This window comes from Rattus norvegicus, chromosome 18 (assembly GCF_036323735.1).
Source record: "Rattus norvegicus strain BN/NHsdMcwi chromosome 18, GRCr8, whole genome shotgun sequence".
Classification (NCBI taxonomy): Eukaryota; Metazoa; Chordata; class Mammalia; order Rodentia; family Muridae; genus Rattus; species Rattus norvegicus.
In genome coordinates, this window is record NC_086036.1 from 16700509 (window position 1) to 16721563 (window position 21055).

A 21055-nucleotide genomic window follows, 5' to 3' on the forward strand; every position below is an offset into this window, starting at 1 on the left:
TTTATTCTCATAGACAGAGGATCTTAAGTAGCTATGCAGGTTCACAGCATTCTTAAGGAGTCTTTCTTAAGGAATCTTCAAGTCATTTGGGTTGCGTATGTTAACTGAGTAGCTCCAACATGTTTTTGACACTCCTGGTTTAATTAGCCTTCTGTCTCTGCTGCAGGGAAAGTTAGCTGTTGTTAACTTAGTTACGTTTCACCTTACATATGAGGTTTGGTGTCCACGATGCTAAAATATACTGAGTAGCTTTTCACATGTCTGAACTATTCTGAAACTAACATTTTGCCTTTTATGTAAAAATTAATTTTCTCATAAAGTTTACTAACTAGTCATCCAGATGAAGTAGAATTTAATGGTTTTTATATTCATTTCTAAGTACAAGTGATCAAGACCTACAGTGTTCAAGAGTGAATTCAGGACTCTTGGCAATTTCAGTGACATTGGAGCTTATAGGTGCCTAGAAAGTGACTTGGGTTTCCAGGGAAGGTCCTGGGCTGGCCAGGTGTCCTCAGGGGAAAGCTATGTCCCAAATCAGAAAAGGTAAGTCATTATGGTGGCTACTTTCAGAGGCTGGGCAAATGTCCCACCTTTCAAAACCTTTGTGCCTTTGTGTCTGGAAGTAGTGATTTATAGACGCCATGCAGCAGATGTTATGTGTAAAAAGATGACATATTCGTACCTACCCCCTCGACTGGAGCCTCCCTGATCTGTGGTGGGAGAGCACTCTGTCAAGCAGGCATTTGCAAGAGGCTACCTGATGGATGTGAACACTCCACGAGAGCCTGGGAATGTCGGTGGGATTTGCAGATGACAGCCTAGGGAACTGATGTGATCACCCCTTGAGAAGGATGCATAGGGTATTATAGTCATTTCCCTTTTATATGTGAATTATCCGCATGTGGTTTAATGGCTTTGAGGGCACTGGCTTATTGCCTCAGCACTGAACTTAAGCATGGACTATCTGTCACACAGGACAGAGATGTCTAAATAGGAAGCTGTGTTGATGTCAAGCCACTCAGTGGCTTTCTGGTGCCCCCCCCCCCCCAGGGTTCTGCAGGTGTCCGGGAGAGTATGTTAATTTTAGGGCTCAAACTCTTCTGAGAAGCAAGCAAGGTTAATTAGTTTCTGGGTTTGTAGCTAGTTAAGGAGAGTATTCTAGTTAAGTGAATATTCTGTCGTATGGGATAATGTAGCAGGGCAAAGATGCCCACGGAACTCTGTGGGTGGGACTCACCTAGTGTATGGAGAGTCCCTGGTATCTTTATCTTCCTCTCTGTCCTCCCCAGGATATTGCAATTCAGGTGGTGTAGAGTGTGGACAGGGCTTGAGAACATTTAAAAGATCATTGCATTTCTAACCCCTTATTTCTAATGTGAAGATGCGTTTGAATGTTACTGAGTTACAAGGAATATTGTGTGTGTGTGTGTGTGTGTGTGTGTGTGTGTGTGTGTGTGTGTGTGTGTGTGTGTGTGTAATATGAGAGTCTGTACCATGTATGGAGACTATAGAGGATGCTCTTCCTCTATAGTTTTCTACATCATCACCATCATCACCACCACCATCAGGAGCATCAGCAGCAATCAAGGATAGATTTTTTTCCTCCATTGAACCTGGAGTCACTGGTCAGTAAGCTCCAGGATCGGCCTGTCTCCAACCTGCCAGTGCTGGGGTTACAGGGTACTGGGGTTACAAGGTACTGAGGTTACAGGGTACTGGGAATCTGAACCCATCATGTCTGTGTAGTGAATAATGTACTCACTGAGCCATTGCCCCAATCCCACAAGGTCTGTCTGCCTCATCTTTCCTTTCCCCCTTTTTCTTCTTCTTGGGGTGAATGATAAGGCTAAAGATAGTGTATGTGAGAATTAGGTAAAATCAAATATAATTTCCCCAGGCATCAGTGACAGTCTAAAATCAGAGAAATGGCTGGGTTTAAGTTTATTTGGGAATAGCAGGGATGCAATCCTGCACACGTACTATGGTGAGCTATGGTACACTGCTCGGTGCATATGGAAGTTTTTAAAGGCAAAAGAATTATGTAGGCTGCAGGGGCTTACTCTAGGGGGTGACACCAGCTTCTTAGTGGACAGTGTCTGCCGACTGGATATCCTTGTTCAAGTGATCGTTGTCTTCATATAACGACCTACCGTCCCTGTGGGCTAGCTGTCCTTGTGTGACGTAGGTAACTAGCTGAAATTGTGGTGTGTGTACATCTGCAGAAACCAGAAGAGCCCCTAGAATAGAAATAGAAGTTACAACTGGATGTGAGCTGCCTGATATGTGCTGGGAACTGAACTCTAGTCCTCTGCAAGAGCAGCCTAACCCATCTCCCTAAGGCATGAATTAGCAATTTTTAATTTATGGCATTAAATTCCTCTATAAGACGTTTGTGAATGTTAAAGAGCATAGTACCTTATCTGCGCAAGATGTCACTGCTAATCTATTAGGTCATTACCACGGACACTCTGTGCCTCTTGTCTTCACATAAGTGCTGGAAAGTGATAATAGGCGAATGTTATTTTGAAGATAACCTGAATTCTTTTCAGAACCTTAAGGACTTTTTTTTTTTTAAAAAATGTATCTTATTCAAAGGGGATTAGGGGTGAAGGAGAATGTTCATGCATAGGGTCTGGGAAGGCTGGAGACCTAGGTTTTACTTTAAGGTTCATTGTTGGACACAATGCAGGGAAGACGAGCAGGGATATGAGTGGCAGCTTAGTTTCCCAGCTCGTAAGTGGCTTCTAGATCATTTACGGTTCTCAAAGCGATCATTTATATCCATGGTCCCTTCAAGTGGCAAAGTAGCAAACACTACCGTAATACGCTGACTCAGCACCTCTGGGGCCTCAGGTTTAAAACCTCTGCAAGCTACTCGCTTTATGAGGAACATTTGCAGACGTGAGAAGATCATCCTGCAGTGTCCGGCATGCCTCAAATCCGATCATAAGTGTCCTTATTAAAAAAAGAAAAAGCCGGAAGAGATTTGAGAAGCAAAGAAACAAAATGAAAGCAGCAAGGACTGAAGTGATGTGGACCCAAACAACCATCGGCTTGAGGAAGCAGGGACAGATTCTCCAGGACAGCCTCCCAAGTACAGCCCCAGTGACAACCAGATTTTGGCCCTAGAAAACTGATATTAAACTTCTGGCCTGCAGAAGAACACAAGGATAAATGTATGTGCATTGAGCCATTAAGTTTGTTGTGATGTGCCACGGCAGTCCTAAAAATACAGTACAACATACTCTGCACTAAGGACCAGGCTTGGAGGGAACACTGCGCCAGGGCTGGTGGGAAAACATGAACCACGACCCTTCTCCTCAGGAGGCATAACAGAAGCTGTGGGAGGCTGTCGTCCAATTAAATTTCAGTTATCCACTCTTCTTCAGCTATTTCTAGTTTTGATTAGAAATCGTTTTATATCCGAGAGATAACTACACCACAAAAGTCCCAAATTGCTTCAGGAATGAAATGTCTTTGCAATTTTAAAAGAAAGCTAATGGCTTTGAAATAGACGGAAAAGATATGTGTTAAAATAGATAATCAATTTTGTCAAAGAAAATCATCTGGTAGAGCAATTGGTTCTGTTGGTTAGGTAATTCATGGGGAGAAAATGGACTTTTGAATGCTATTTTAAAAGCTGCTGCTTACGGAAAGCATCTCTATGTGTGCGCTCGATTTGCATTATTTAACAGTTTTACAGCCCTTCCATAAATTTTCATTTTACATCTGAAGAAACAGCATCAGCAATATTGAAGAACTTTTCCTAGACACAGGATAAGAAGTGGCACATCCCAGCATGTCTTGTGAGTTACTTTTTGTTGTTTTAGAGCCTTATCAAGACAGCTATCGGTGGGATACCAGTTAGGTAGGCTTCTGGGTACAAAGTGCTGCAAAAAAGACCAGCAGCACTCAGGGCTTTGTGTGTAACCTATTTCATTATGACGGTTTTTATGACACAGTCCGTGAGATGAACGAAGGATATCCAGACTCTAAAATAAGGCAATTATTGTCTTCTCAATTTTTAAAGTTAAGTATTTTCACAACTTTACTCAATGATTCTTATTTATTGCCCTAAAATGACATTTTTTATTTGGTTTATACAGAATTATGTGTAACCAACTAAAAAAAATACATATATGTATATGTATGTATATATATGTGTATATATATGTGTATATATGTATATATTTATATATGTATATATGTATGTATATATTTACATATGTGTATATATATATATATACACACACACACACACACACATAATTAATGGTTCATGGGAGTCCATATGATTAGGATGGCTTTCTGGAGCAGCAGACACACACACCAAAAAAAAAAAAAAAAAAAAAAACAGCAAAAAAACAAAAAACAAACCAAACCAAACAACCAAACCAAACACTGCTCAAAATCCAGGGGAGTTGGGGCTTGAGCTCTGAGGCAGACTGGAGTTGAAACTCAGGAGGCAGCTACAGATATAAAGGCACAACTGAGAATCAAACTGGTGTCTTGGAAGCAAAGAATGAATGCCTTAAGAGAGCAGAGCCACTAGGAGGGGTCACACTAAAAAGGAATGACAGGAAAAGTAACTCTATGCGCTAACTCATTTAGCGGTCACGACTCCATAATGGATGCCGTGTGGATTTACAAGAGAATCTGTCTGGTGTTCTCTATAGGCTCACTTATTTGAACACTTGGTCCATGGTTGGTGGTTCTGTGTGGGGAGGGCATAGCATGTTAGGAAGTGTGGCCTTGCTGGGGGAAGCACATTACTGGGGGTGGGCTTTGAGTTATAGCCCCTTCCTGCTTCCAGTTCTCTCTGCATCATATTTGCAATTGAAGATGTGACCTCTCACCTTCCCATTCTGGCTGCTTGCTGTAATGCTTCTCCTGCCATTATGGAGTTCCCCCTTTGAAACTGTAAGCAAAAAACCCCAAAACCCCCTCTCTTCTATATGCTGCTTTTGGTGATGGTATTTTATTGTAGCCAAAGGAAGGCAACTAATACATCTGGGAATACAAGATCTTGTTGAACTGACTAAAGCCAAAGAAGGGGATTTATCAACATATTCCAAAGGTAAGAACACAGCCAAAATGGTTTGCTATCTACCTGTGGTCCATTCAGCTGAGATGCAGGGTCATAATTATATACATAGCACAAATAATGCTATCAGAGACCCTATGTGAATACCAACTGCAGTGAACAGAGAAAGGAACATGCATTAGAACCAGCAGGGCAATTGTTAAAACCCAGGGCAAGAAGTATGGCCTAAAAACTAACTGGCTACAATTATTTAAAACCAAACTGGAGAAGTAGGGTATAGTGGAACATTAGCCACGAGATGATAACCGCTGAATTGTGATGGACACAGCAGATTAATTATATTTATATCTGAAAACGTGTAATAGTCTCCATAGTAAGTTTAGAAAAATACATCATTCAAAAAGTGAAATGTTAGATGTGTTTTACTCAATCACAAAGTAATTTTGTGATTCCCATGAACTCAAAGACAAATCACTCAGACCATAAGCAGAAAGTTTCAGACTCACAATTACTGATAAATTGACTAAGAATCCAATGTTGGGCATGGTGCTGTGTATCTGTAATTAAAACAATGGTGACTGTGTGTGTGTGTGTGTAGGAGTGAGGTGTAGGTCAGCCTAAGCTACCATGTCTTAAAAAAAAAAAAGAGAAAACTCTGATACCTGGAATTTTTGGAAATTCTGATTTTGCAGATCAGAATCCAAGCATCTTATTCCCACATGGTACCAGTGACTTTGGTGCACATTTCTAAATCTAGGGCTAGCCTTAAGCATTGGATTGCAGAGGCTATTGTGTGCATGCTGGCTGGACCCTTCATGCTCACCTTTGGACTGGCTACCTGTCTACATGCAGTAGGACATGGTACTTTGTACAGGGCACCAGCTACACCAGTACATCATGTGGTATTCTGTTTATTCTTTTCTAACTATTAAGTACCTGTTTCCAGACAACTGAATTCTCATGTACAGCACACTAGCATTTTAATTGCATTGTTAACAGCAGCAACCCCATGGCTTTCCCTCACTTACTTCAATCTGCTTCCCTGTTGTTAGGACTTTGTTAGAAGCACCCCTTTTCTCTTAGAAGAGCCAGTCCCCTGGGTGACACAGGGCCACCGATACAGGAGGCCACCCCCTTTGATTTGTTGCTCTGCTTCATTCTGACCTTGTGTTCTGTAAGGAAGTATGAGGAGTCAAGTGAGTGCACACATGAGCAGAGAGGGTGTGTGTGCACTGCTCTGTGCTATAGAGCTGGAATTCCCACTACATGGAGCAATGTGATTGCTCCTAACCTTAAATACGCAGCAGCCAGATGACTGCCTGGTGCTGCCCGAGTTCCCTTCAACTGCCGTACATTTTCAATTGCTCAGGTGCGGTTCAAATTCTCTCCAAAGTTAGGGAGACATAGTGACATCATCATTAGTGTTAAACATATAATTTTTCTAAAGCCACACTGAATAGTATATGGTTGGTTTTGAAGCTGAAAAAGATGAAGAGTGCTGCTGTTTTAACACTTTTCATTAGTGCATGCTTGGATTCTAGCTTTGGGAAAATGCAGGCCAATTGCAAAGTTGAGAACAGCTTGGGTTTGTATAGACAGAATGCACTAGAACACTTATATCTCAATATTTGAACTTTTTAAAAAATGTGGATGCAGTCAACCAGAGTCTGCCAATAATCCTTGGTGACTGACTCTTCTTAGAGTCCCCGAGGGTCTGGAAAGTGGCAGGAGAAAGACTGAAGACCCCACCGCCTTTCTGAGTATCACAATAGTGAACAAGAACAACAGTTTTTCAAATGTTTTTATTTCCTTCTTTGTGTGTGCATAGGTGCCTGTGGAATTTGGAGAACATGTTGAGCCTCCTGGAGTTGGAGTTCCAGGGGCCATAAACTGCTTCACATGGGTGCTGCAACATGACCTCGGGTCCTCTGCATGAGTAGTCCACGCTCCTAACTGCTGAGCCATCCTTCCAGTCCCCAAAACAAGAATTTGAAACCTTCACTAAACATTCAAAGTGGTGTTGAAGAAGTACAGGTAGAAAATGACAGGGGCTTCTCGCTCCCATCACATACTAGGAAAGAAGCCCAGACAACCACCATAGTAGAAAAGTTTGAGTAGGTTGGCCAACTGGAAAGGGAGTGTGCAGTCTGTTCCTCCTCAGAACTCTTTATTCTACCTCTGGAGTATCATTACAAAAATTATACAGCCATCAAAACTCCTGCCCATTGCCAGGAGTGCAGACGAAGGAACAGATACTCTTAACTGAAAATCAGAGTACGTCTTTCTCTACAGAACTTCTGTTATACGCCTAATCTATGCCACATGATAAACCTGTGGGACGGCGCAGTGTCTAATACCATCATGCTGCTATGGGGGAAACGCCTTTTGAATAGGACACTCATGTACAAAGGCTTCTTGGGACCCCACACCTACCATTGCTTAGACTTAAGCAAGCTGGGAGCAACAGCATCCAACTGTGCATAAGCAGAAGAGCTGGAAATTCTTACCAGACTGGCTTTGTCTGCAAACGATGCCCCGGGAACTAACAGATAAAATACAGCAAGGGTCGATCTCTTTAAAGATGATTTTGGCAAATGTAGAAACTGATCAGGAACACGATATTTTATAGCAAATTAAAAAAGAAATGACTCAAGTGAAATGTGTGGTATTGGTTGTAAAGAACCCAAGACTTTGACAGTGTTTTCTTAAAGCATAAAGCCCATGAAGTTAAGGCAGTAACGTTGTCAAACATTATTGGATCTGAAGAACAGTATGAAAGTGTTCACATGCAATTCTGTCCAAAATGCTTCTGTGACAGAAATGTTCCCCTTTCTGTGCTGGCCAATATGGAATCTACTATTGGGTGCACCCCTGAAGTGTGGCTAATGCAATTGAAGGTATGAAATTTTCATAACCGCGATGGTCACATGACTAGTCGTTACTGATGATTCAAACCATGGGTTTATTTGGGAGGGTGACCTCTCTAATTACTGCTAAGAAGTTAAGGATTGGGTACAGACATAAGAAAGCTCTAGGTACATCTGAAAGCCGTCGTTGGATTTGGAGACGAGGTTGGCACAACCTACAGAGGAATGGACTCCTGGGGAGAATTCAGTGTGATTGTCCCAACTCCTGGCTAACAACAGTGGGAGTGAAGGCCTAAGGCTTTGGTCTCTCAGGAGAATGGTGGGGCCTGCACAGGGCTGTCTGTGCCCAGATATTACTGATGGGAGGTGACAGAACGCTTATTTTCGGACAGGGTTTCCACAGCCTGCAGAAGGTTTAGAGGTAGGCGGAGCTAAGGGCCCGGGCCCTTTCTGGCCACTGACAGGCTGCACAGGCCCTTTCTTTTTTGGGATTAAAATCTTGTTCTTGCTCTTGAACACTTTGCTGGGGTCCAGCTTGTTCACAAAGGTGTCGGGCTCTTCTGTGAGCAGGCTCGTGTTGTAGGTGATGGGTTTGTACATACTGAACCATTGCTGTGAGGCACAAATGGGAGAGAGCAGGTGACACAGGACAGACATTACAAATTGACCATCACTAACCACATTTTTTTTCAGTGTCAACTGGTAAAATACATGTGATTATTTCAAAATTGAGAAAGCTATGAAATCTAAAACATTTCTGGTACATTCCCGTGATGTAATATTCATTTAATACACATTTTTATGAAAAACTGCCTTGAAAAAATCTATGAGCTCTCGAACAGTTAAGTGGTGAGAGACACCATCAACCCTTGGCCAAGCACATATAGTACTATTTAAGGCCTCCAAAATAAATGTACTGTGAGAACTAAGAAGACAAGTATGCTTGTTGGCACCGTAGGACTACTGAGCCCACCAAGGACACTGTCCTGTTTGCCATCAAAGCAGATGGTGCCCATCATGGGTGTTCCAACAGCACTGTCCCGATAGGTGCTGCAGCCGAGGTCAGTGCGGTACTCCCCTCCCCGCCCCCTAATAGGAAGCTGTGTGCTCTATACCTGCAGCTGCCATTGTTTGATCAAAACCAGTTCACACTACAGTATATGGAAGCTGCTCTTATAAAAACCGTGAGAACAATGAGGCCATCTGGTAAAGATACAGTGAAATTTTTTGCTGATTAAGTGCTATAAGAAATCACTATGATTTTTCTTTAAACCAGGCCAGTTCATTCCAGTCAGAAGTTCTAGCCACTGCTTGGTGTTTTCAAGGCAGGTTGTATAAACCTGGCATCTGTGAAATGATGGCCAGATCTGCAACATACAGAAGACAGATCTATGGGTACTGATATGGAAAGAACTCCACAATGGAGCACTGGGTGAAAAACATAAAAGTGCAGAATTGCTACATTTGTGTTAGCAAAAATATACAAAGAAAACATGCTACCAATGCCTGACAGTGGGGTGCATACCTGGAGCACAGGAAAACCAGAGACCTGTCAATCTTTCTAAGTGTGTGTATTGTCCTGTCAATCCAAAAACGGCTGACTAGGCTCAAGTCCCCAGTAACATTTTAATTAAAAATAACACTCTAGTTGATCCTGATTATTTAATTAGATCTGAATCATGTGAAGCTATCAGCCAACATGAATCACTTACTGAAAATACTGTTTTCACCCTTGATCATAGAGTGAATTTGGAAGGTAGCCATTTCCACAGAATGATCTAGGTACACATCAGATTCTGAGATGGTGGCGTTCTTTCCTTACCTTGGCCTGTGGGCTAATGCCATAGCTGGTAAAGGCATATTGCCACTGGGGCAGGCCCAGGTGGGTGATGAGCAGGCGGTAATAGGCAGTAAAGGTGTCTGTGAGAAAATGCCAGTATAACGCTCTGTCCAGGAACCATATCTCAGTGTCATGAGCTAATCCTAAAATAGCACAAGAAGTTAGAGACAGCTTAATACAGATTCCCTTTAAATAAATGGCAATATACATTGATAGTTAGGAGAAAATTCATAGTAAACATAAAACTTCCCTCTTTCCCCCCTTTTAGGCTTCTAGTCCTGCTCTTGTGGCTGCTTTTACCGGTTTATTTGATACTCATAGGTTTCTGATTGATTGCCCCATGGATCTATCTGCTTGCTTTGGCTACGTGGCAGTTCATTAAGGCCACCTTAGCAGATGCTTGTGGACTGAGCACTCCGTCGTCTTTTTTGATGCAAAGAAACCTTGACTGGATCAGTCTTTTAAAAAGAGGTCTCTTAATCAAAAGTGCTATGAAAAACCAAACCAAACCAAAGAACAGCATAAAAGAGTCTATACCAACCTTCTCAACCCTCCTAATCCACAACTCCTTATTACAGTGTCTCATGTTGTAGTGACCTCCAACCATAAAATTATTTTTGTTGCTACTTCATAACTGTAATTTTGCTACTATTATGAATAGTAATATAAATATTTGTGTTTTATGATGGTCTTAGGGGATACAACCCACAGGCTGAGAACCACTGGTCATACCTCCTCACCCCTGCAATCCTGCTTGTATGACAGGCTATCATGCCAGTTCCTATCTACACCCGTTTGGAAACGACCTGTAGCCTATTCTGGCTTATCAGTTTTCTAGATAGCCCTAACACTTCCCCCATTTTCTTCCTTTTCCAAAACTACCAGCCCATTTTCATTTGTATCCTGCCATTGTATTAAACAGCCTTAAACAATTTCTTAGTCTTCTACAGCAGTTCAGACTCTGCTTGGCGTCCCCAGCTCTGCCTGAGAGGAAGTGGCTGGCACTCAGACTCCATCTCCTTTTCATCCCTTAGGGTCATTAAAGTGAAACTGTCATTACCACCAACCAGTTGACCTGTCTAGAATGTGGCTTTTAAGCCCTTTGTCTGCTTGGTTGCCCCTTTCACCCTTTCCTCATATGTAATTCCAATCATTGTTCATAAGAAAGCTCTAAGTCTAAGCTAGAACACCTCAACCCAGGAACAATCTCTCCTCTCCAGAGGTAATTTCTAATGTTTATGCCTTTTCACACCATCAGAAAGAGGTAAGAAGAGCGCTTGACTCTTACTTAGCTCTAGATTGCTTAACTCTTACTTAGACTCTAACTCTTAACTGTACATTCAGTCCCTAGGCCTGAACTGCTATAATGGAGTAGGTGGTAGTTTGTTTAGGTGTACACAGTATCTCAGTAACTACCATTAGCCCTACATCTCTTGGGAAGCGTCACTTCACATGTAGAGTCTTGAGGTCTAGTAATTCAGGTTTCCGTTGCTCTTAACTGGCCTATATACAAAAGTATAAAAGGCAAAATATCTCCTAAATGCTTATTTAATGTACAACCCTTGAACAGAGTGATGAGTTCTCTTAAGCGTGACTCATACGAGGAGATGGAACGTAGAAACTGGCCCAGTGGGAGATGCTCAGAGAGGACCAAAGGGGCTGAGTCTTAGCACAAAGAAGACGCGTGGAGGCATCTCAGGGAGCTTCTGTGCAATGATGGCTGAGAGGCAAGCTCGGGAGAGCCCTTCTATCCTGTAGGATCAGGTTTTGGAAATGAACTTTACCAGGTTTCCCATTTTTGTAGACGAGGCAAACTTTCCCATTCCCACCGCATGAATCCAGCTCAAATATCGCACTGCGACAGTCAAAGTGAGGCTTCTCGAGCTGGTGGTCTTCATTGCCTAGAAACCCAGAGAGTACCAGTGATGTTCAAAGTCAACTCAGACACAGCACTATACGTGTAACTTTACAAAATGAAAAAAACAGTGGAGAATTCTACATTCTATCTGCTCTGGGTTTCATTGATGGACCAGGCCTTCTTATCACCAATACAAACTGACAATGTGGTGGAAGACGGCATAAAGAAAGATCACTGAACTTCCTGAGGTGGAGCCCATACAGAGCAGAGCAATGTGAATGTTAGGATGCTGATGGGAGTGTCTTCCTTTTCCCAGGTTACAATATAAGGAAAACATCCACACAGAGATCCCATGTGAGAAGCCCTCGTCCTGTAGTATAACTGATTCCTTCCTTCTAGTGGTTGCTTCATGAGCTATGGGAACGGACGAATCATAATTTGTTCTACCCCCATTGATATATATATTTACCTAATCATCCTCTGATGATAATACCAAAAATGTGTGTCAGTTCTGGATTTGTTCTAATTAATCTATTTTACTCCATTAAAACTATTTTACTGCCTGGTAATCTTTGGATGAGAGAAATTGCTAGTGGACCATACCACCGGATGGAACTGGCAAGGTTGAAGCAGGTTCAAAACCCCTGGGAACCTCACAGTTGAGAACAGCAGGAATGGAGCCAACTCCTGGGCAGGCTCTGCCTGTCCTGGAACACGTATCCATGACACCCTGTCACATCGCATGAAAACCTGGAGTTCTCCACACTGACTAAGTATCTAGATAGGCCCTGAGCGTTTGCCTGCTCTTCCAAGTCTGCATTTTCAGTCTTCAGTTCCTCCCTGAAGCTTCCCCTTGGTTTTTATTCCATCAGTACAAGCACAACATTGTCAAGTCTGTACTTGAACACTCTGGGGAGGAACTTTTGATCTTTTCATGTTACCTTTAATTTAGGGTGGTTTTTGCTCATGGGGTTGAGTTTCTTCAGGTGTCAACAGATATTTTTAGTAATATTTACTTTCTGGAAACTTACAAGAAACAATCCAAGGCTTTGGGAAATGCCACCTTTTAAAAATGTATATTTAAAAGCCCTTTTCAGCTATAATTCATCTACCATACCATTTGTGTTATATATAGAATTCTTAGCTTAGTATATTTTACAAACTCTAGGCTCAGCTCTTCCCTTCCCTCCTTATCGCTGTGTCGCAGCCCCCAAACCAGATGGACACCCCCTGCTCAACAACAGGCAATGCTTGACAGGAAGAAGACCAGGTGGGCTGCCTGTGGACCTCCCCAACTCTCTATTGCCTTAGACCCAGTTCTCAGGGTCACCCTAGCTCTACAGCTTCCCCTGCCCATGTCCATGCTCATGGGAAATCTCTCAGACCATCTCCCCTTGACCTCCCATTTCCCAAGTCTCCAAAACCAGCAAGCATTCCCCCATGAACAAACGAGAAGCTCAGTATAAGAGGCAAAACACTCAGTCAACACATTCTCTGAAAATCCAGAGAGGAAACAGAAACCAAGGAACCAAGATCCCACCTAACCAAGACAATTCCAGAAGTCAGCACCTAGACACATAATCACCCCCACAGCCCAGCTATCCTACCACAGCAGGTCCAACATAGCTGAAGCAAAAGAAAAGACCTTCAAAGCAACTATAAGAAGGTAGTAGAGGTCTTTAAAGAGGAAATGAGTAAATTCCTTAAAGAAAACCAGGAAAGCATAAACAAAACAATAAGAGAAAATGAATTAATCCCTTAAAGAAAGCCAAGAAAAACCATTGAAGGAAATAAAAGTGTCCCAGACTTGAAAATGGAATAGAAACAATAAAGAAGACACAAACTGAGAATCCTGGAAATGAAAGATTTAGGGATACAAACAGGAACTGCAGCATTTTACAAAGTTAAGCCATCATTATTACCATAGATTCACCAATAGGAGAGACTCTCGGGCATTGGGGAGATGACAGAAGAAATGGATATACTTGTTCAGACAAAAATCTAAATACAAAGAATTCCTGACACAAAACATTCAGGAAATTTGGGAAACTATGAAGAAAACTGAACCTATTCCTATAGTAGAATAAAGGAAGGAGAAGAATACCAGCTCAAAGGCCCAGAAAATGTTTTCAACAAAATCACAGGAGAAAAATTTCCTAACCTAAAGGAAATGGCTATAGACATATGAAGCACTCAAAACACTAAATATAGTGGACCAGAAAGGAAAGCCCCCTAATCACATAATAATTAAAACAAATGAGGAATACTAAAAGCTTCAAAGGAAAAAGATCAAGTAACATAGAAAGGCAGACTTATTAGAATTACATCTGACTCCACAACAGAAACACTGAAAGCTAAAATGGCTTGGACTGGTTGCAGACTCTAAGAGACCACAAATGCCAGCTTATACTGCTATACACAACAAAACTTTCAACCAACATAAATAGAGAAAATGAGATTTTGTAATAAAGTTTAATTTAAATATCTACAAGTCCAGCCCTACAAAAGGTGGGAGAGCATGTACACACATACTCCAACAAAATAACAGGAATTAACAACCATTGTACATTGATATCCAGTATGAATGGCTTAAAACCCCACTAAAAACATACATATTAACAATGTGGATACAAAAACAGGACCCAACCTACCTCTGGATACAAGAAAAATGCTTCAACATCAAAGAGAAACATTGCATCATGATAAAGAAGTAGAAAAAGATATTTCAAGCATATGGATGTAAGAAGCAAGGGGGTATAGCCATTTTAATATTTACCAAAGTAGACTTCAAACCAAAATTAAGCAAAAGAGATGGGGAAGGACACTATCTATATATTCATCAAAGGAAAAGTCCACCAAGATGACATTTTAATTCTTAGCATCTAAGCCCCAAACACAAGGGCAGCCACCTCTGTGTAAAAAAACAAAACAAAACAAAACAAACCAAAACAAAAAAACTCCACTGCTACAGTTTAAATCTCACACTGACCCTCATGGTCTAATAGTGGAGAGACTTCGATACCCAACTCTCACCTATAGGTCATCCAAACAACAATAAATATAAGCCAAATAGACCGGACAGATATTTAGAGAACATTTCACCCAAACACAAAAGGACATACTGTCTTCTCAGGATCTGATGGAACTTTTCTTCAAAATAGACCACATATTTAGACACAAGACAAGTTTTAATAGATACAAGAAAGGTGAAATAGCAATATCCCCCTTCACCCATATCAGACAACCACAGATTAAAACTGGATGTCAACAAAAATAGAAAAAAAAAAAAAAACAGAAACAAAGCTTATAAATACATGGACACTAAGCAACAACTACTGAATGAAAAATGGGTCAAGACAGAAATGAAGCAATTAAAGACTTTCTAGAATTGAACGAAAGTGTATCTACAACATACCCAAACTAATGGGACACAGTGAAAGAGCACTTAGAGGACAAAATTGAAGAGATATCAACTAGCAACCTAACAACAGACTGGAAAGCTCCAGAACAAAAAGAGGAGCAGATGGCAAGAAATTATCAAATTGAGGGCTAAAATCAATAGAAACAAAAGAGAATATAAAGAATCGATAAAACAAAGAGTTAGTTCTTTGGGAAAATCAACAAAACAGACAAACCCTTATCTAAGCTAACTAAAAGATAGAAAATATCCAAATTAATAAAAATCAGAAAAGAGGGATAGAACAACAGACACAAGAAAATCCAGAGAACCATAAAGACATACTTAAAAAACCTCCACTCCACCAAATTGAAAAATCTAAAATAAATGGATAATTTTCTCAACAGACACCACTTTAAACAAGTTAGGTAAACAATTTAAATAGACCTATAAGCCCTAAAAAGCAGTCATTTGTCTTCCAAACCAACTAGGCTCAGATGGTTTTAGTGCAGATTTCTACCAGACTTTCAAAGAAGAGTTAATGCCAACACTCCTCAAATTATTCCACAAAATACAAACAAGGAACAATGTCCAGTTCATTTTACAAGGCCACAGTTACCCTGAACCCAAACCACATAAAGACTCAACAACAAAATAAAATTACAGACTAATTTCCCTTATGAACAGAGATGCAAAAATACTCAATAACATGCTTTCAAACAGAATCCAAGAACACATGAAAAAAAAACGCATTCACCATAATAAAGTAGGCTTCGTCCTAGAGATGGAGGGATGGTTCAACATATGAAATCAGTAAATGTAATCCACCAAATAAACTGAAAGAAAAGAAAAACCAAACCAAACCAAATCAAATCAAACCAAATCAAACCAAAAACATGATCACCTCGTTAGATCCTGAAAAAAATCTTTGACAAAATGCAATACCCCTTCATGCCCTGGAGACAACTTCAGCTCTAGGAGAAGTCCTGGAGAGCTTAGGAATGCAAGGATATAGCTAAATATAATAAAGGCAGTTTACAGCAAACCCAGAGCGAGTATAAAATTAAATGGAGATAGACTCAAAACAATTCCACTAAAATCAGGAATAAGACAAGGGTGTCCACTCTCTCAACATCTATTCAATATAGTACTTAAAGTTTTAGCTAGAGTAATAAGACAACTGAAGGGTAGGAAGTGGAAAGTAGGAAGTCAAAGCATTGGTGTTTGCAGATGATATGACAGTGTACATAAGAAACCCTGAAAATTCCATTGCAGATGATATGACAGTACACATAAGAAACCCTGAAAATTCCATTGCAGATGATATGACAGTATACATAAGAAACCATGAAAATTCCATCGGGGAAGTCCTACAGCTGATAAACACTTGCAGCAAAGTGGCCAGATACAAAATTAACTATAAAAATTAGTAGCTCTCCTATAAATAAGAGACAAATGAAGTTGAGGAAGAAATCAGGGAAACACTACCCTTCACGATATCCTCAAATAATATAAAATATCTTGGGGTAACTATAATCAAGCAAGAGAAAGACTTGTATGATAAAAACTTTAAGTCTTTGAAGAAAGAAATTAAAGAAGATATCAAAAGGTTGAAAGATCTATTCTTATTTATTATCCTCCCCCCCATAAGGATCTATTCTTATGGATCAGTAGAATTAGCATAGTAAAAATGGCCATCCTACAAAAAGCAATCCACAAATCCAGTGCAATTCCCACCAAAATTCCAACACAATTCCTTCCAGACTTAAAAGGACAATCCCTCAACTTTATAAGGAAAACCAAGCCAAACCAAACCAAAAAACCCAGAATAGCTAAAATGACCCTGAACAATAACAGACCTGCCCAAGGTATCACCATTCCTGATCTCAAGTTGTACTAGAGAGCAATAGTTACTAAACCTACATGGTATTGGCATAAAAAGAGACATGTTTATCAATGGAATTGAACTGTAGATCTAGACATAAATTCCCACACCTATGAAAACCCGTTTCTTGTTTTGTTTTTTAGATTAAAAAATAAAAAAGCCCAGAAAGCATTTTCAACAAATGGTGCTGGTCAAACTGGATGCCTACATGTAGAAGAATGCAAATAAAGCCATATTTATCACCGTGCACAAAACTCAGACCAAGTGGATCAAAGACCTCAGCATAAAACCTGAGCACACTGAGCCAGAGAGATGAGAAAGTGGGGAACTGCCTTGAATAAACTGCATAGGATACAGCTTTCTGATCAGAACACTAATAGCACAGACACTAAGATCAATAATTAATAAATGGAATCTCATGAAACTGAAGCTATTGTAAGGCAAAAGACACAATCAATCAGATAGAGCCAGCCTATGAAATGGGAAAAGATTTTTATATACATCTGACAGAGACCTAAATATACAAAATATATAAAGAACTCATAAAATTAGATATCAAACAATCAAATAATACAATTAAAAATGGGATTCAGACATGACCCTGGAATTCCCTTCATGAAAACTTCCTTTGTTGTCTTCTGCTTCTCTCTCACTTCCGGAAGCTATGGACGGGAACGGTTGTTTAGTGGCGCCTAGGGTTATTATACCGCACGCTCCTGTTGGTCTCAGTGTTATAAAGCGAGACAAGATGGTCAGGTTCGCCAGGTACCTTCTTGAGAATCATCCTCCAGGTCCGCCAGAGTTGGTGCATTAGGAAGTGAGTACACGGAGGACTGGATGAGCTGAGTCAGTTTGGAAATGCCATTAATCACCATGCTTCCCAGTGGAATAATGTGGTCTACAGGACAAAGAAGGACAGTAGTAGCTTAGGCAATGGTGACAATAAGTGATTTTGCTTGAATAACCCAATAAGCCCACCCAGAAGGGCTTCATGGCAGAGGAGCCTGATAGAAGGTGCACAGAAGAGCTTTCACTGTATACCCCAAAGCACTAGCCTTGCCTGTCATGTAAACAAACAGAGGAACTGGGCGCCAAAGGTGATGGGACAGTTCCAGCCATGGTTATTACGGTGTTGTTGAAGAAGAGACTTTAAAGGGATATTCAAAAGGGCCAGAAAATCCAGAGTTAGTAACTCTGTGAACAGCAAATAACTTAAAACATATTATCACTCTTTCCCCTCTATTAGCCAGAGCTTCAGTTTCTAAGGAAATAATGGTTTTGCTTATGTAATGGATCCTTTTGCTTTTTATTATAAGCCTTCATGATGGACGATATCTCCCCCATTATTCATTTTCCCTTACTTGATGGAAAGAACTTCTTGTGTGATGGGTCTGGTCTTTTGTGAATAAGGTCTAACTAAGGAACATACAAACATGTTGCCTTATATTATACAGAATACTACTGATATAGGATGCCAGATAAAGGGTGACACGCAAAGACCCAGAAATCTGAAAAGGCTAGAATGAGTGAAGACACTTAGACCATGGAGTATCAATAAAGATCACTAAAGTGAATATCACAGGCTACCTCTGCTCCTTTAAAAACACTTTAATTAATGCATGTGTGTGTGAGTGTGTGCGTGCGTGTGCGCATGCGTGCGAGTGTGTGTGTGTGTGTGTGCGCGCTCTTAGAGGTTAGCATAGTCACGGGATCCCCTGAGGTTGGATTTATAGGTGATTATGAGTTACCTGCGTGCTGGGGGAACCAAACTCGGGTCCTCTGGAAGAGCAGAAATGCTGCTAACCATGCAGCCATCTCTTTAATCCCATTCCCCTTCTGTCACTGCATTAGGCCATTTAGAAATGGGGATAAAAAGACTAGAATGGACAAATTAAGTAACATATCATAGCTGTGAATAAGGTTTTTAGCTTACTCAATGGAATGATTTTGTTGAAAGCTAATATCAGATATTCATCAATAAACTAAAAAAGTGCCTCTGACTAGGTACAGGAGACTAACATAGTTCTGGAAATCATCAAAATAGGCAACTCAGAGGTGCTAGCAGGAGGCAGTCATAAAAGGGAGAAGTCTGTTGCATAGCCTTTCTGTGCAACAGAAATCATTGCTCCTTAATAACAGTGGGGACCTATAGATGCTACCCAGGCCAAAGTTACGTGAGGATGTGGCTGGAGCTGAAGGTGATAAAAGAAGTGAGCTGAGCCCTGGTAGGTTTGTGCGATAACATGCTGGGCCCCAGGGGCTAGTTTAGGACTTCCTAGCATAGGAACTTTTTGAAGAGATTTCATATACATGTGAAGCGCCACCTCTCATGTTTACATACTATCTGAATCTCTGGCACGCAACAAACTGGGGTTCTGCATCTGCAATGTGAATGTTTAAGCACAGACACATAACTTAGACAAAAGCCTGAGCCTGCAAATAAAGTGTTTGGGGACAGGCTCTAGTTTGAGAATGAGAGCCTTAAAGTTGCACAATGGTGAGACTGAAGTTGAGCTTGGAAGAGTTGGTCCTCTGTTTCAAGAACGCTAAGAGGTAGTGCTGTGTGACCCCAAGGAGGAGTTTTCAGATGCTTTATGTTTGAGCTGGTCAGATTCTCTGTGTGGTGACTAATGATTTCCTCTAACAGGAAGTCTCTAAATTGGGCTTCTAGATCAGGACAAGTCAGAGTCAAACAGGGTGGGAGTAGGTAAAGCACTGATGGCATCAATTAGTTTTGGGAGTAGGGGGTGGTGAGGGGCAGGGAATCAGAGCTTCTGGATTTGACACTTGAGACAAAAACAGTATGAAAGGAAAGGCGTTACAGTTCTACGGATCCTCAACGCGGCCTTACCTAACCTCCCAACAGGAAAATGCTCTCCAGCATCAGGAGGCGGACTTACCATCTAGCTTCACACTCCAGGTCATGTGAAAACCATTGGTCATCAAGTAGAAGTTTCTCACATCCTCAGGCATCACACAATTGTTTTTCTAGAACCACAAATTGCTTGGTGTTAGGTCAGGGCTTAGAGAGAGAATGAAGGGTACAGGTCAGAGCTCTGCATACAATGTTAACCGTCTTCTAGATCCAACTAGGAAGATCAATAATTACCTACAAAATTACTAGAGAAGTACTGGGCCTAGCAAACAGTTGCTAGTTTTGAATTTATGTTTGTGTGTGTGTGTGTGTGTGTCCGTCCAGATAAAGCCTGGTTACAGCAGAAGACTCTAGCATTTTGGAGATGCCAGTACAATGGGATGACCACCAAGAACAGCAGTAACAATGGAGTGATACTAGCTGAGTCTAGAAGAAAATCTGTGAGCCTAGAGAGCAGAGCTATGGAAGTGACCCAAGACATTGGGAGGAGCCCAGAGCATCATGGGAGGACCCCAGACATTGGATGGCTGGAGTTTGATTTTGTTTTGATTTGATTGTGACTGTGATTTTTCCCTCTTGAAGTAAGAAAGTATTTTACTGGAACCTATAGTTAAGAGACTTTGAACTTTAAAAGACTTTGGATTTTAAAAAGATTAGATATTTTAAAGGGACTAAAACTTTCATGTGTTTGAATTTGTAAAGACTGTGAGACCTTTAAAGTTATTTATGGTTTTTCCTTATTTATTTACTCATTCATTCATTCATTCATTCATTCATTCACTTTACAGTCTGATTGCAGCAACCTCTCTTACTGAGGCCAGAGAAGGCAGCCCAGGTATGGGATGGGAAACCAAAGGCAGGCAACAGAGTACGAGACAGCCCTGGCTCTAATTGTTAGGAGACCCCCATGAAGAACAAGTTGCACATCTGCTACATCTGTGTAGGGGACTAGATCCAGCCCATGCATGTGCTTCTGTTGGTGGTTCAATCTCTGTGAGCCCTCACGGGCCCAGGTTAGTTAACTATGTAGGTCTTCCTGTGGTATTCTTGATCCCTTCGGCTCTGTCAATCCTTCCTCCTACTCTTCCACAAGACTTCCAGGGTTCTGCCTGTTGTTTGGCTGTGCGTCTCTGTATCTGTTTCCATCAGCTGCTGGATGGAGCCTCTGAGAGGACAGTTCTTGGGGATAAAGAAGAAAGCAAGGGCTGTGGCTTAATAGTGATGTGTTTTGTTTGTGTGCCAAGTTGCCAAGGGGTCAATTGTACTGGCTGGTTTTGTGTGTCAACTTG

General features: G+C 41.1%; 1 protein-coding gene across 2 annotated transcripts in view; it reads right to left on the reverse strand.

The window, feature by feature from the left end:
* Positions 1–6827: 6827 nt before the first annotated feature.
* Positions 6828–21055, reverse strand: part of Tpgs2 (tubulin polyglutamylase complex subunit 2) — a 56943-nt gene continuing 42715 nt past the window's right edge. The window contains exons 3-7 of one of the 2 annotated variants that reach the window (NM_001014147.1): positions 19792–19879; positions 17661–17789; positions 11536–11652; positions 9734–9894; positions 6828–8523 (exon numbers count right to left, since the gene is read on the reverse strand). In NM_001014147.1, the coding sequence (NP_001014169.2) occupies positions 8290–8523; positions 9734–9894; positions 11536–11652; positions 17661–17789; positions 19792–19879 (729 nt within the window). In that variant the 3' untranslated portion in view covers positions 6828–8289. The remainder of the gene's footprint in view (positions 8524–9733; positions 9895–11535; positions 11653–17660; positions 17790–19791; positions 19880–21055) is intronic. The other variant, XM_039096955.2, reaches the window with a different exon arrangement.